This window comes from Gadus macrocephalus, chromosome 6 (genome assembly GCF_031168955.1).
Source record: "Gadus macrocephalus chromosome 6, ASM3116895v1".
NCBI lineage: Eukaryota > Metazoa > Chordata > Actinopteri > Gadiformes > Gadidae > Gadus > Gadus macrocephalus.
In genome coordinates this window covers 23,283,146-23,296,797 of record NC_082387.1, presented here as the reverse complement: position 1 = coordinate 23,296,797, position 13,652 = coordinate 23,283,146, and the positions used below count along the sequence as shown (strand labels likewise).

The window sequence follows — 13,652 nt, the reverse complement described above, 5'->3', positions numbered from 1 at the left end:
AAAATAGGGTCTACGAGTACGCAAATCTGTGTTACAGGTGCACAAATCCTTTTGCTACAATTATTGCAGCGCAGTTGGTGCAAAACACATTCGCACACCCGTGTTTCATAATCTGAGAACATGCCCAAAAGGTGTGATTTCGTAAACCCAAATTTGAACTAATGCATCAGAAGTTGCACATCTGTGAAAGATTTCCTCACAAATAAAATGATAAAGAACACTATGTTAATTCAGCATTTTAATGAGCGAGCACAAATCCATTTTACAACTGCTCGAATCTGCTCCTGCAAGTCTCAGCTGTGGGGTTTTTTGCAGGTAGTTTTGCAACACGTCTAAAAGTGGTAAATGTGTAGCAAAAGTATTCGTATCTGTCGATGCCAGAGCGTCCGTGGGCGGGACAAAATAGTTCCGCCCATAATTTCCTAATCCAATGAAAATCACCGGCAGGGATGCATTTCTCAAATTACACTGGGACCCACCCAGAGGCGCCGCGTCCCATTAGGCATACCAGGCAATTGCTTGGGGCCCCGGGCCACTACTAGGGCCCCCAAAAGCCCCCCCCCCCCCAAAAAATAAATAAAAATAAATCGCTCCATACCACCCCCCCCCCCCCCCCCGTCAACAATCGCTCCGAACACCCCCCCCCCCCCCCCCGTCAACAATCGCTCCGAACCCCCCCCCCCCCCCCCCCCCCCCGTCAACAATCAGCCCCCTAAGAATTCTTGCTTGGGGCCCCCACACTACCTCGCAACGCCCCTGGACCCACCGCGTGCCAGTCATGGAGCTATAAAGATCACAGCATACTCTCGCAGGTATCCTACATTATGTTAAATGAAATGACTTAGTTCAAGTGAATTCCCCCCAAAGTATTGCATTAACACTTCTGAATTTATGTTATGGCGACCATTAAAATACATTGAAGTACATTTGTGAGCATGTTAATGAAATACTTTGGGGGGAATTCACTTAAACTAAATCATTTCATTTAACATAATGTAGGATACCCACCTCCGTTCAGTAGGACACCCTCTTCACTTCTCCAGAAAGAAACGTATCCCGCGCAAAGAGTATGCTGCGATCTTTATAGCTCCATCATGGCTGGCACGCGGTGGGTCCCAGTGTAATTTGAGAAATGCATCCCTGCTAGCGATTTTCATTGGATTAGGAAATTATGGGCGGAACTATTTTGTCCAGCCCACGGACGCTCTGGCATCTACGGATACGAATACTTTTGCTACACATTTACCACCTAGACGTGTTGCAAAACTACCTGCAAAAAAACCCACAGCTGAGACTTGCAGGAGCAGATTCGAGCAGTTGTAAAATGGATTTGTGCTCACTCATTAAAATGCTGAATTAACATAGCGTTCTTTATCATTTAATTTGTTAGGAAAATTTTCACAGATGTGCAACTTCTGATGCATTAGTTCAAATTTGGGTTTACGAATTCACACCTTTTGGGCATGTTCTCAGATTATGAAACACGGGTGTGCGAATGTGTTTTGCACCAACTGCGCTGCAATAATTGTAGCAAAAGGATTTGTGCACCTGTAACACAGATTTGCGTACTCGTAGACCCTATTTTGTGTTTACAATGGTATAAAAAATATTTACAACTACAAATGTACTGTTACACATTTGTGACTTTAGAGTACACATGCAAAATAAATATATACAACTTCAAATTTACTGTGACTTTAGTGTACGCATTCAAATTCTGCAGTTACAGGTGCTAAAGACTTTTGCTACAATAATACCTTCATACTCCTAATACGTCTGAGAGAATGTGGAGAGCAACCTGGTATCACGTGATTTCTTGCTCATTGAATCGAGTGTGAGCAGAAAGTACAGTGCACCCTCTAGTTATATATATGTCAATATTTCAGATTTTCTAAGGAGACTTCCTCAAAATCTGAAACGAACGTGCTCGAAAGAACGAAATGTAAACCAATGCATTTTGAATGGGAGGGTTTCTCAGACAATGTTAGTGCTCCACAGAAAAAAACGAGAGAGAGAGAAATAGAGAGAGGGATGGAGAGAGAGAGAGGCATCAGAAGGGGTGTGCGCAGACAGTACAGTCAGTGCACCCTCTAGTTGTTGTTTTCCAGAGAGAGAGGGAGGGAGAGAGAGAGAGAGTTATCTTTTTTTTTTTAAATATGTATATATCGTTTTTATATTGGTTATAGGCCCTACCTGAACCACACTAAGACATTGGTGGAAGTGTTTTGCTACAGATCTTTTTATAAAGATAATTGAATACAATTTAATTATATAACCTTTGAATAAAAGGTTTACATTTCATTCTGTGCAGTACGAATAAAGTCAGACAATCGTGCTCCTGGAGACGATTCAATAGATTACTTTTCGTGAGAATGAGAACGAAGTGTTTTTGAGGTGGTCTGCTGTAAAAAAAAAAAAAAGGAAATCAGAGTATCCCTTATACACTACATTTACCCTTTGATGCATTTGTTGTTTTGACACATACATAACTAGAGGGTGCACTGTACTATCTGTGCAAACCCCTTCTTAAGCCTCTCTCTCTCCCTCTCCCTCTCCCTCTCTCTCTCTCTCTCTCTCTCTCTCTCTCTCTCTCTCTCTCTCTCTCTCTCTCTCTCTCTCTCTCTCTCTCTCTCTCTCTCTCTCTCTCTCTCTCTCTCTCTCTCTCTCTCTCAAACTGTAATAGAATAGGCCTGTCACACAAATGAACTTGGCATAACATGCAAAAAAGAGCTACCAATCACATGGGAACAAAAGTAAAGTACACCTAACAGAAGATACAAAGTCATGGATAGGCTAAAGTCCACCAGAAGACATTAATGATTAAACTTTGTGGAGGCCCCACATTTTTCTTTTATGTAAATGTGGTGGGTGGGGGAAGGGGTGGTCCTCTTTAACTTAGCAACGAAGATTGGGGCTGTAGGTTTTAGAAGGTCCTGCTACAGAGACAGTTGGGACCTGAGGAGGCTGTAGGTTGGAGAAGGTCCTGCTCCAGAGACAGTTGGGACCTGAAGAGGCTGTAGGTTGGAGAAGGTCCTGCTCCAGAGACAGTTGGGGACCAGGGAGGAGAATGCTGCAGAAGGTTCTGATCGGCTCTCTCGGCGGGGCGGCGGTGCTGACCGTGGGCATCCTGCTGGGTCATTACGCCATAGACAAGGGCAGCCCGGCGCCCAGCTGGTTGCCAGATGTGTCTCGGGACCTGGACGAGAGTTTGCTCCAGGATTTTATGGACGCGGTGGACAACAAGAAGATTGAGGGGTTTCTCAGGTGAGGTCGTCTATGGGGAGGGGTCTGGTGGAGGAAGAGGTGTGGAGGAGACCACCCCAATCCTTACCATTGTGTTTATTCTACCGGTTTAGAAGCGATTCAGGTATTCAAGAACTAATTCAATGAATATATATAATGAAAATATGGGTCGGCTTAGCTCAGGAGGTAGAGCAGTTGTCTTGTAACCGAAAGGATGCTAGTTCAATCCCAAGCTCCTGCTAGCTGAGTGTTGATGTGTCCCTGAGCAAGACACTTAACCCTAACTGCTCCTGACGAGCTGGCTGTCGCCTTGCATGGTTGACTCTGCGTGTCAATGTGTGTATTAACCGATGTAAGTTGCTTTGGATAAAAGCGTCTGCTATATGCCCTAATTGTAATGTAGAAGTAAGAATAGATTCTTTATTGGTTTACTTAACTGGGTCCCAGACTACAGAAAATATTCAAAATAAAAAGCACATCTATTTTCTCTAGTCATAGTTTTTGTGCCTGACACTAAAACCTGCACTTTGTAACTTTTGCGCTGCGGCTATGTTCTCCATTTCAAAAAGATCTGAACCAGAACGTATCTTGAGGACACTACACGCCCATTCACCAGTCATCCCTCCAGGGAACTGTGCTCTATAACTGTTGCATTCTGGGCCTCTTCTGACTGACTCCCCCCCCCCCCTCTCCACAGAGACCTGACCAAGGTTCCCCACATGGCGACCACGGCCGGGGATGAGGCCACAGTCGAGTACATGATGCAGCACTGGAACGACCAAGAGAGTGGCCTGGACCAGGCCTGGAGACAAAATTACATGGTCTACCTCTCCTTCCCCGACCCAAAGACACCCAACAAGGTCACTGTAGGTCAGTCAACCTACCAACCTATCTTCAAGGTCCAACGGAGGATTAGGCTAGTCTAACATGACCATGATATATACTATTCAACCCTTTTGTATTACTTTTAATGACAGCTGCATGCATTCTGTGTCCAGACCAACTCTATCCTGTGATAACACCAGACACAATACTAACAATGGCACCCTCCACAAAAATAAGTTCCTGTGCGCATTGATGGAACCCTGTTGGGCTAAAGGTAGTGATGGTTTCATAAATGTGTGTTACACTGGAGGACTGTAGGTAAGTTACAGTTGACATGTGACTGTGACTACCTAGTGTATTTGTTACAGTGGCCCCCAACACAACTGTATTGCACACGGCCAGAGAGCGAGAGAAGAGCTACGGTCCGGACCAAGACGACCCGGAGGTGGTGCAGCCGTACGCTGCCTACTCTCCAGCCGGAACCCCACAGGTACACTCTCGCATCCCTGCTCTAACACCCCTAACCTAGCATCCCTAGCCTAGCATCCCTACCCTAGCATTCGTAACCTAGCATTCGTAACCTAGCATCTGTAACCTAGCATCTGTAACCTAGCATCCCTAGCCTAGCATCCCTAGCCTAGCATCCTTATCTACCATCCCTAGCCTAGCATCCCTAGCCTACCATCCCTAGCCTACCATCCCTAGCCTAGCATCCGTAACCTAGCATCCGTAACCTAGCATTGCTAGCCTAGCATCCCTAGCCTAGCATCTGTAACCTAGCATCCTTATCTACCATCCCTAGCCTAGCATCCCTAACATAGCATCCCTAGCCTAGCATCCCTAGCCTAGCATCCTTAGCCTACCATCCCTAGCCTAGCATCCCTAGCCTACCATCCCTAGCCTACCATCCCTAGCCTAGCATCCGTAACCTAGCATCCGTAACCTAGCATTGCTAGCCTAGCATCCCTAGCCTAGCATCTGTAACCTAGCATCCTTATCTACCATCCCTAGCCTAGCATCCCTAACCCAGTCTCCTTCAGGATCCTTCCATGCAGTCTTAACCCACAGTGGATGGGTGGGAGAATTATCAAAGGGGAGAATAGCAAGTTAATTCTTGAAATAATTATTGCCATGATCATGTAACTGTATTTATATGGCGGGTGGAACGCAACCCCTCATATAAAGTTATAATATTGGTTTGGTTCTGGTTCTGTTCAGAACATTCAGAACATTTCATTTTCTAGTGTTGACATAATAACTTGTAATTGTTGTTGTAAAACAATGAACTTGTTATTGTTTTAAATGCATCTCTAAGGCAGAATTCTCTAAACGTGTTGCTATAGAAACTACATATGCATGATTCAGTGAGATTGGCTTATTAGACAGATTTTCTTTTCTTTTAGTTCGAAGAGAATACCCTTGAGTTTGGTCGAATCGGGATGATTGTAAAATGTCTTTCATGTGAACATAGCCCATAACTACCAAGGTAACGAGAAACATAAACATAAAGATAAGAACAGAGCGTACTTATAACTAACTCACCTGCATGTCATTCTTCTGTGCCACTACGTCATCGAACTCTTCACAGAGGAAGCTATTTAATTATAGGGAAAAATGCAACTATGAATTGTGATCATTCATAATAGAAACATGCATAAGTTATTGTAAATATATATTCATAATGTACTTCAATGTCTGCTGGTGTAATGAATTGCCTTATATCATTGCACAATCAATAAGTGTTTCTTGACCTTATGGGAACTGATCCAGATAGAGATAGGCGATCAATGCCCTCAAAGCATTTATGTCACCAGGTGAATTATCTGTTATCTGTTATCTGAACACATGCAGTCCCAGCACACAAAGTGTCTGGGATGAAGGGAAGCTATGCAAGAACAATTGAAGCCATGCAGATAACAGGTCATTATATGAGCTGTGATACTTACGCTACATCATAAAGCATTGGATAAACTGATGGCCAATGATATGGACTGCCAGTAGCCTGATCCGCCTAGGATCAGGAAAGCCAGATGGGAGGGGATAAATGTTATCTTTCAGATGTCCAAGGTTTCCATGAGATAAGTACTTTGTTATAAAAGGTTTCTTTATCTTTGATTATACACCATTGTTATTGTCAATCAATTCAATGATTGACAATAACAATGCCATGAATGTAGCTTTTATCCAGGTTTCTCAACCTGTGGGGCTAAGGCACAGTTGTAGAGAATGATTATGAACAATGCACATAAACACATTGACACTAGCTATCTTATGACCATTAACGTTCTTATGCAACATTTCGCACACAGGAGAATGTCATTAAAATCACAGGGGAAAAAGCCTCCTAATAATCTGTCAGGCAAGTCATTATTTGATAAAGATCAATGTTGAAACCACCACCTTTGCATTATGTGGATAATTATTCATTCATGACGCATCTCGAATAGTAATTATATTGTCAACGCGAACAAATGCAAGCGTGTTTCAACAGCTCACCAATGAAGGAGGAAAATGTACTATTTAGTTTAACTAATCTCCCAGCATGCCGAGCAGCGCCTCAAGGCATAACGGAGTCTCTTGAGGCGCTGCTGGGACCCGCTACTCATATTGCATATGTGCGCGCGCGCGTGTGCGTGTGTGTGTGTGTGTGTGTGTGTGCGTGTGCGTGGGTGTGGCTGTGTTTCAGGGTAAGCTTGTGTATGCCAACCAGGGCAAGCCGAGTGACTACATGCTGTTGAACAAGACGCTGGACCTCAGAGGAACCATCGCTATCTGCCGATATGGCGGAGCAGGGCGGGCTGAAAAAGTGAGCAGCAGTGGTTGACAATGCTAGTGATTAACAGTCAGCTGGTGGGACTATTGTTATCAGTTGGATCAGTGGCTCATGACTACCCGGTGAAAGACTCTGACTTACAAGATGTTTTGTAGTGTTTTAGTCCAGTGGAATTACAGCAAGTGTTCGAGTCAACAAGTGACCCTTCATGGCTGTTACGGTTCTGGATTTAATATGTGCATGATGTAGGCTATGTGTGCATTGTCTGCTCCCATTCTCACCTCTGGAAATCTTCACGTATTACACGTAGTTGCTTGAAATGTGTGTAATAATACGATTCTAGTTACACCTTACAGTAATGTCCTGTAACAGTGTAATTATTGTGTAATAAGCACGAATAACAACAATAACAACATGTAGCTACGTTACGGAACAGCATGTAACTACACACAAACACAGTTTAGGGATAGGCTGCCCGTTAAGTTATTAGATATTAAGTACATGGTGTTACAGGTTGTTACAATATTTATTGCGTAAGGGTTACGCTGCCATTCAGTGACATATAAGTCCAATGATGCGTTTCCCTCCTGCTGCAGGCCATCACCGCGGCACCTTACGGGGTCGTGGGCGTTCTCGTGTACTCTGACCCCCTGGACATCAACGACGGCCTCATGTCGGACTCCAACGAGACATACCCCCACTCCTGGTACGTGCCCCCCTCCGGCGTGGAGAGAGGCTCCTTCAACACAGACTACGGAGACTTGCTAACCCCGTACCTCGCCGCTAAAGGTAACACCGTACCTCGCCGCTGAAGGCTAGGTACGCCCCCATTTTTTATATAAATGGCTCAAAATCACAGACCCATGACGTCAACGGTCCACGCAGTCCTCGACTCACTTATATGAGAAAGTAGCAGAGTATTACAGTTCCCCTTTAAAGGGTTAGTGTTTGGACTCAATTTGCCTCATTTTAACATATTGAATCTTTAATAATCTTTTTTTTTTTGCACAGAGAGTACTTACAGAATACCAGTTGAGAATATTACTGGGATTCCACCCATTCCAATTCAACCAATTGGATTTGAGGATGCGTATGTGTTGATCAGGTAACAGTTTGCTTCCATTTCAATTGGTATTGCAACAGCCCAAACACGATTGGCTGGGTATGAATCTGCCTCTGCATCTGATTGGTCAACACAGTCAATTAGGAGGAGAATCTGCTCCAGCCAACTGGCAGGGAGGGTTCAACTGCACCTACAACTACGGCGGTCCGGGATTCAAACCAGCATCTCAATTCAGCAACAGGTATTATGTCACCTGCACGACTTTCCGTCATTCACATGATTCTCAGTACAAAATGACGTTTTTTTTTACAAAAATCAAATCTACAATATAAATATGCGTCCAATCTGTGCTTATTTAAAAAACAACAACACAATTTACCATACAGTTCATGAACTAAACACCTACTTCAATACAACCAAATATGGTATATCTAGACAAACTAAGTTCTCTCCTGAACCATCTCTGGGTTTTAGTGACGTGAAGCTGGAAGTCTTCAACTTCGCCAAGCTGAAGAACTCATCCAACGTGATGGGGATAATCCGCGGCAGTGTGGAGCCAGGTGAGGCAGGCACTTGCCCCGCCACAGGCCAGCCCTCCCTTCCTACGGGGACGCTGGCCTCTATTAGCCTGTGCCCATGCGCACTACCGCCGTAAACAATAGAGTGTGTGACATGAACATGCGTGCGTGTGTGTACGTACAGACAGGTACGTGATCTATGGGAACCACAGGGACAGCTGGGTCCATGGAGCGATCGACCCCAGCAGCGGGACGTCTGTGATGCTGGAGGTGACCCGGGTCCTGGGCCGGCTGCTGAAACAGGGTAGAGCTGCGACACTAGCACTTGGGCTCACTGGGTGATTCACCGTGTCTGAATGGGTCCTCTTGTTTCCTATACAGTGCAAAATGGCACCATTGTGTAGGGATATTCGAACTTTGAGTGCACAAATCTGGTTCCCTATATAGTGCACTACTTTTATGCCCGTTATGCAAGTACAAAGCAGTCTACGACTTATTTCCACACTGTGTTCCACAATGCATTACGCATGATGCTTTCGTCAGCTTTGTCCGATACACCTGGTAACATGTCTGACATGTGTTGGCTTGTTTATGTGACCAGTACACATGGTCACCCTAACCATATCCCTAAATAAGATAAAATAAGATAAGATATACTTTATTCATCTCAGCAGAGAAATGTAGGTGTTCTAGCAGCCATCATACATGCACAAAACACAACACAACACATGTATATCTACATATCCCACATATACAAAAACAGAATGGATGGTCCATGCGCATAAAAAGTAAATAAATAAATAGTAAATAAAAACAATGAATAAACATAAATACCTTGACACCTTGACAAATGACAAGTTAAGCCTGAAGAGAGCCTGCTGCTGTGAGGGCTGCTTTAAGAGGTCCATGGTGTCCTGTGCTCCAGGCAGGTGGAGACCCCGAAGGTCCATTATCTTTGGAAGCTGGGGGGCTGAGGAGTTTGGCCTGATCGGTTCTACGGAGTACACCGAGGTCAGTTTTACCACACACCATCCCATACCTGCATTTCCTTTTAATTGGAATTGTGTTGAATTGGTTGATTCGATACAGCAGATACTGTAAAGAACTTATTTCATATTTGATCTTTAATATTTAACGGATTTTGTATATTTGGCTTAGTATCTTCTAAGCCAAAATCACTGTTTTTTGCCGATTACGCTTTTACTATTATACCAAGAAATAAGGTAAATTAATCTCTTGCAGGTTTCGAGTGAATGCAACATTTTTATCTGCTTATTTAACCCCTTGAACTTTTGATTGATAAAATAATCAATCCCTGTATTAATACGGTCCAACCCTAGAAATGGGCCAGATTTGAACAGATGGGATTGATAGCTGTGAACTATGTACTGACACACACATCCTCTGCTGTGCCCCACAGCAATACTACACCAAACTGAGTGAGCGTACTGTGGCTTACATTAATGTCGACATAGCTGTATTTGGTAACTACTCCCTTTCTTTTGAAAAGTCTGTTTGGGAATCAAATAATTATGAGGAACATTGGGCATTTTTCTTTGAATAGTTCTGAGCGGAAACTCTTTTATCACCACGATTTTGATTTAAACGTAAAAAAAATAAGATGCATGTAAAGCTCATAAAATTCTTGAACAAATGATTAATCTAACGTCTATTTCAATAAATAAATAATATTTAAAGGAGAGCCTCTGAATGACAGGGTCCTTTGCTGTAGCTCTGATATCCTTAGTGTTATATGTAGTGGTAATAGACTCACACAGAACCTCTGTTTAGCCAACGCCACGCTCAGAGCCTCAGGCATGCCCTCGGTCCAGAACCTCATCTTCACAGCCGCCAAGCAGGCAAGTTCACCCAACAAGCACAGCATTATCAACATTAACACCCTCTTCCTCAAACTCTCTCTTTACTTTGCTTTAGAAACACATAAGGCCATTGTTTACTTTAGGAATACACTATTGGCTTATAAGGAAATCTACTGCTCCAAATGGAAGCCCCTACCAACCGCAGACAGATAATACCTATACCTGTCTTTATTTGTTTAGGTTAAGGCACCTGGACTGGAATCCACGTCAGTTTATGACAACTGGCTCCGATACTCCAACAGAACCAGCCCGGCGTATGGAACCGTTCCTAGGTATTCAGTCACTGATCCATTTTGTAACTATGCTTTGATTGTCATGCTTTACTAATATATTTAATGTTTAGCAGATCAGTTCACCCCATTGTGATGGTTGATTACATTTGACAGGGTCGGGTACCTGACTGGAGCAGGCAGTGATTATGCTGCATTTGTCCATTACCTTGGCATCACCGCCATGGATTTCTCCTACACCTACGACCGGGTAAAACCAAAACACAGCACGAAACGCAATTCAGCCTTTCAGCCCTTTTGTTTTGTGCTGCAATTCTAAGTAGACGGGAGGAAAGAACATGTGAGATGATCCTTTCAGGAAGCATCAGCTAATGTTTAGAGATTAGGGCCCGACCGATATTGATTTTTGAGTGCCGATGCCGGTGCCGATTATTTTCAGAGAAAAATTACGATTACGATTTAATCGGCCGATTAAAAACAAAACAAAAAAAAGCCTATAAAACGTAGTTTTTGATACCTTAAATATACTTTAAACACTTTTGACGAATGTGTGAATTGAATGCAGAACCTTTGAGTGTTTAAGAATACATTTACAGTCAAAAATGAGTGTAATGTAAAATAAATAAATAACTCCCAATGTGCTGCGCTCGTGAGCAGTGACTAACATGTGCGTGCTGAGCAGTATGGTCTCACCGTTAGAGTCTACAGTATAATAAATTAACATGGCCTGGGACCTAAAGAAAAACAGGCACAACATGCTCAAACAACGCGTCTTGTGTACATTGGTGAGGTGAGCGCGCACCTGCCTGAGCGAGCGTGCTTTCATGTTGTACGATAAAATTCAATCTCCTCTTTCTTACTCCAGCTAAAGTTGTTAGTTAGCAAGGCGAGTTGGAGCGCAATCTGCAGGATACTAAGCGCAATAACATGTAAAAAAATAAATAAAATCGGTTGTAATCTGCGTTTTTTTGGCAGATGTTGATTATTTTCAAAAAGGCTATCATCGGCCGATTAAATCGGCAGGCCGATGAATCGGTCAGGCCCTATTAGAGATGATGAAAAAAGTAGAGCAGAACCCATTCTGTGGATTAAATCGAAAGTTAATCTGCATCATAGTCTGAAGGATGGCCAAAGTCAATATTCAGAAGCAACAAATTCAAATCGACTGGCAACATACTATAAATGGCAGGGTTCGAGAAAGGGTAATCAAAATAAAGAAACTCACAGAGAAGGCTTGATTGAGAAGGTGTGAAAAAAAACATGCATGCGCTCATACACTCACATCGACAGACAGGTGATCGCACCAGTTTGTCGAAGCTCAGAAACCAAGCATTGACTTTAACATGATGGCATTAACATCATGCCATGAAAATGGGTTTATTCTACAGACCAAAACCAAGGCCCGGATATACCCCGCCTACCACACCGCATACGACACCTTCGACTACGCCTCTCGCTACATAGATCCTGGTGGGTGCCCGCACGCCTACATCACACACAGCTGTCCACATCAGAACACCAATAACAAAGGCATCCAACTAGTTCATTATTTTATCTCTAACAAACTTCCATTGATTCCAAATGAATACATCTCTTATGCAACACCAAAAGAGAGTGTGTGGCTCACTCTTTTGTGTCCACCCTCCTGACCCTTCTACTTCCTCTACGCCCCCCCCCCCCCCCCCCCACCAGGATTCACCAGTCACCAAGCGGTTGCCAGGACGGCAGGGAACGTCCTTCTGCGATTGGCCGACAGCCTGCTGTTGCCGCTCAACGTCAGTGACTACGCGGAGACCCTGGAGGCGTACCTGGCCACGGCCCAGAAGCTGCACCAGGGCTCTGCGGCCCCGCCCGAAATCGCGCACGGTGGGGCGGGCTCAAAGGAGGGCTGAGACAGAGGGGGTCCCGGGGTGTAGAGTAATCCCGCTGTACCCCTACGCAATACGCCAGTTAACCGACTGGGAATAATAAGAACGTGGCAAGAAGAACAACACCTGGGATGTGTAGACGCTTTTTGACTGAGAATTTAAGTAGGAGAAATGTGGTCATGACAGGACTGAGTTAGTCAAACTACTTTCAAGAACTGGTTCCATGGAGCAGACCTTTACCATTTATCCAATCTTTATTAGTAGAGTCCTGAACGAGTTCAGGTGATGGAATACCGTTTTCTCATTTCCTCAGCAATCGTTTTTTTGAAATCTGCGGTGGATCTGTTCCGCTCGGCAGCGACACAACTCGACCAGATCATCAAAAGTTCTGACCTGGCCAACGAGATGTAGGAGAAATACACTTCAAACGTATTCAATTGCACACACATATGCACACAATTTAAAAAAGCACTAGAGCAACCTAAATGGATACAAAAGAATATGCATAAGAAATATTACAAACCGCTTCTTCTTCAGACCCCTGAAGGTCCGTCGAATCAACGACCAGCTGATGCTCATGGACCGGGCCTTCCTGGACCCGCAGGCCTTCCCTGAGAAGTACGGCTTCAGGTGAGACCGCGGCTCACACAGGACTCCCGGGCTCACTGAAACCCCCGACCTCAAACTGGTCCAACACTCTTTGTAATGAAACCCTGAATCGAACAACAGTTCAGCAAGAACAACATCCCTAATAGCAGCTTTTATACCGCCCGCACCCAATCACAGGCGTGTTGTGACGATTAAAACCCTGATTAATGTGTGTTATATTCTTCTCTAGTGAACAGCAAATGGAGTCCCGGCTATGTTTCTGACTTGGCGATGCTGCTGCTGCATTATGTTTCCCACCAGGCATGTGATCTGGGCCTCCAGTAGCTCGGGGGAAGCTACCTTCCCTGGTTTCGCGGACGCCTTTGCCAGGGCCTCGTCGTCAGGGCTGGAGGGAGACTGGTTCAGAGCGCACCATCAGATCTCCATCCTGAGCCAGGCCATCAATGGAGCCGCACACATGCTGATGGATGGGTTCCAATAGCTATATATTTGATAAATATATATAAATAAATAAAAGAGAGAGAGAGAGAGAGAGAGAGAGAGAGAGAGAGAGAGAGAGAGAGAGAGAGAGAGAGAGAGAGAGAGAGAGAGAGAGAGAGAGAGAGAGAGAATATAACAGGCACGGCACGTCAGGCTATTTGTG

The 13,652-nt window shown here is 44.3% G+C and overlaps 1 protein-coding gene and 1 long non-coding RNA gene across 2 annotated transcripts; one reads left to right on the top strand and one right to left on the bottom strand.

Moving 5' to 3' along the window:
* Positions 1-2,883: 2,883 nt before the first annotated feature.
* naaladl1 (N-acetylated alpha-linked acidic dipeptidase like 1) lies at positions 2,884-13,601 on the top strand. The gene is made up of 19 exons (XM_060055120.1): positions 2,884-3,264; positions 3,941-4,113; positions 4,437-4,558; positions 6,755-6,874; positions 7,438-7,630; positions 7,853-7,946; positions 8,041-8,145; positions 8,379-8,464; positions 8,607-8,726; positions 9,348-9,433; positions 9,843-9,906; positions 10,214-10,281; positions 10,483-10,574; positions 10,689-10,782; positions 11,921-12,002; positions 12,225-12,398; positions 12,714-12,807; positions 12,938-13,030; positions 13,310-13,601. Exons 1-19 carry the CDS (start codon positions 3,068-3,070, stop codon positions 13,488-13,490), a joined length of 2,238 nt encoding a protein of 745 aa, XP_059911103.1. The 5' UTR covers positions 2,884-3,067; the 3' UTR covers positions 13,491-13,601.
* Positions 4,679-5,255, bottom strand: LOC132460097 (uncharacterized). Its single transcript, XR_009526341.1, has 2 exons — positions 5,131-5,255; positions 4,679-4,969 (listed from the first exon to the last, which is right to left on the bottom strand). It is a non-coding gene; the product is annotated as an uncharacterized LOC132460097 (long non-coding RNA).
* Positions 13,602-13,652: the final 51 nt, after the last annotated feature.

Excerpts from the sequence above, each read along its gene's own strand:
- naaladl1 (XM_060055120.1), top strand. The coding sequence starts at position 3,068 with ATGCTGCAGAAGGTTCTGATCGGCTCTCTCGGCGGGGCGGCGGTGCTG. Across the intron at positions 8,727-9,347 it reads GGGCCGGCTGCTGAAACAGG|GCAGGTGGAGACCCCGAAGG; the intron begins GTAGAGCTGCGA and ends CCTGTGCTCCAG. Across the intron at positions 9,907-10,213 it reads TGTCGACATAGCTGTATTTG|CCAACGCCACGCTCAGAGCC; the intron begins GTAACTACTCCC and ends ACCTCTGTTTAG.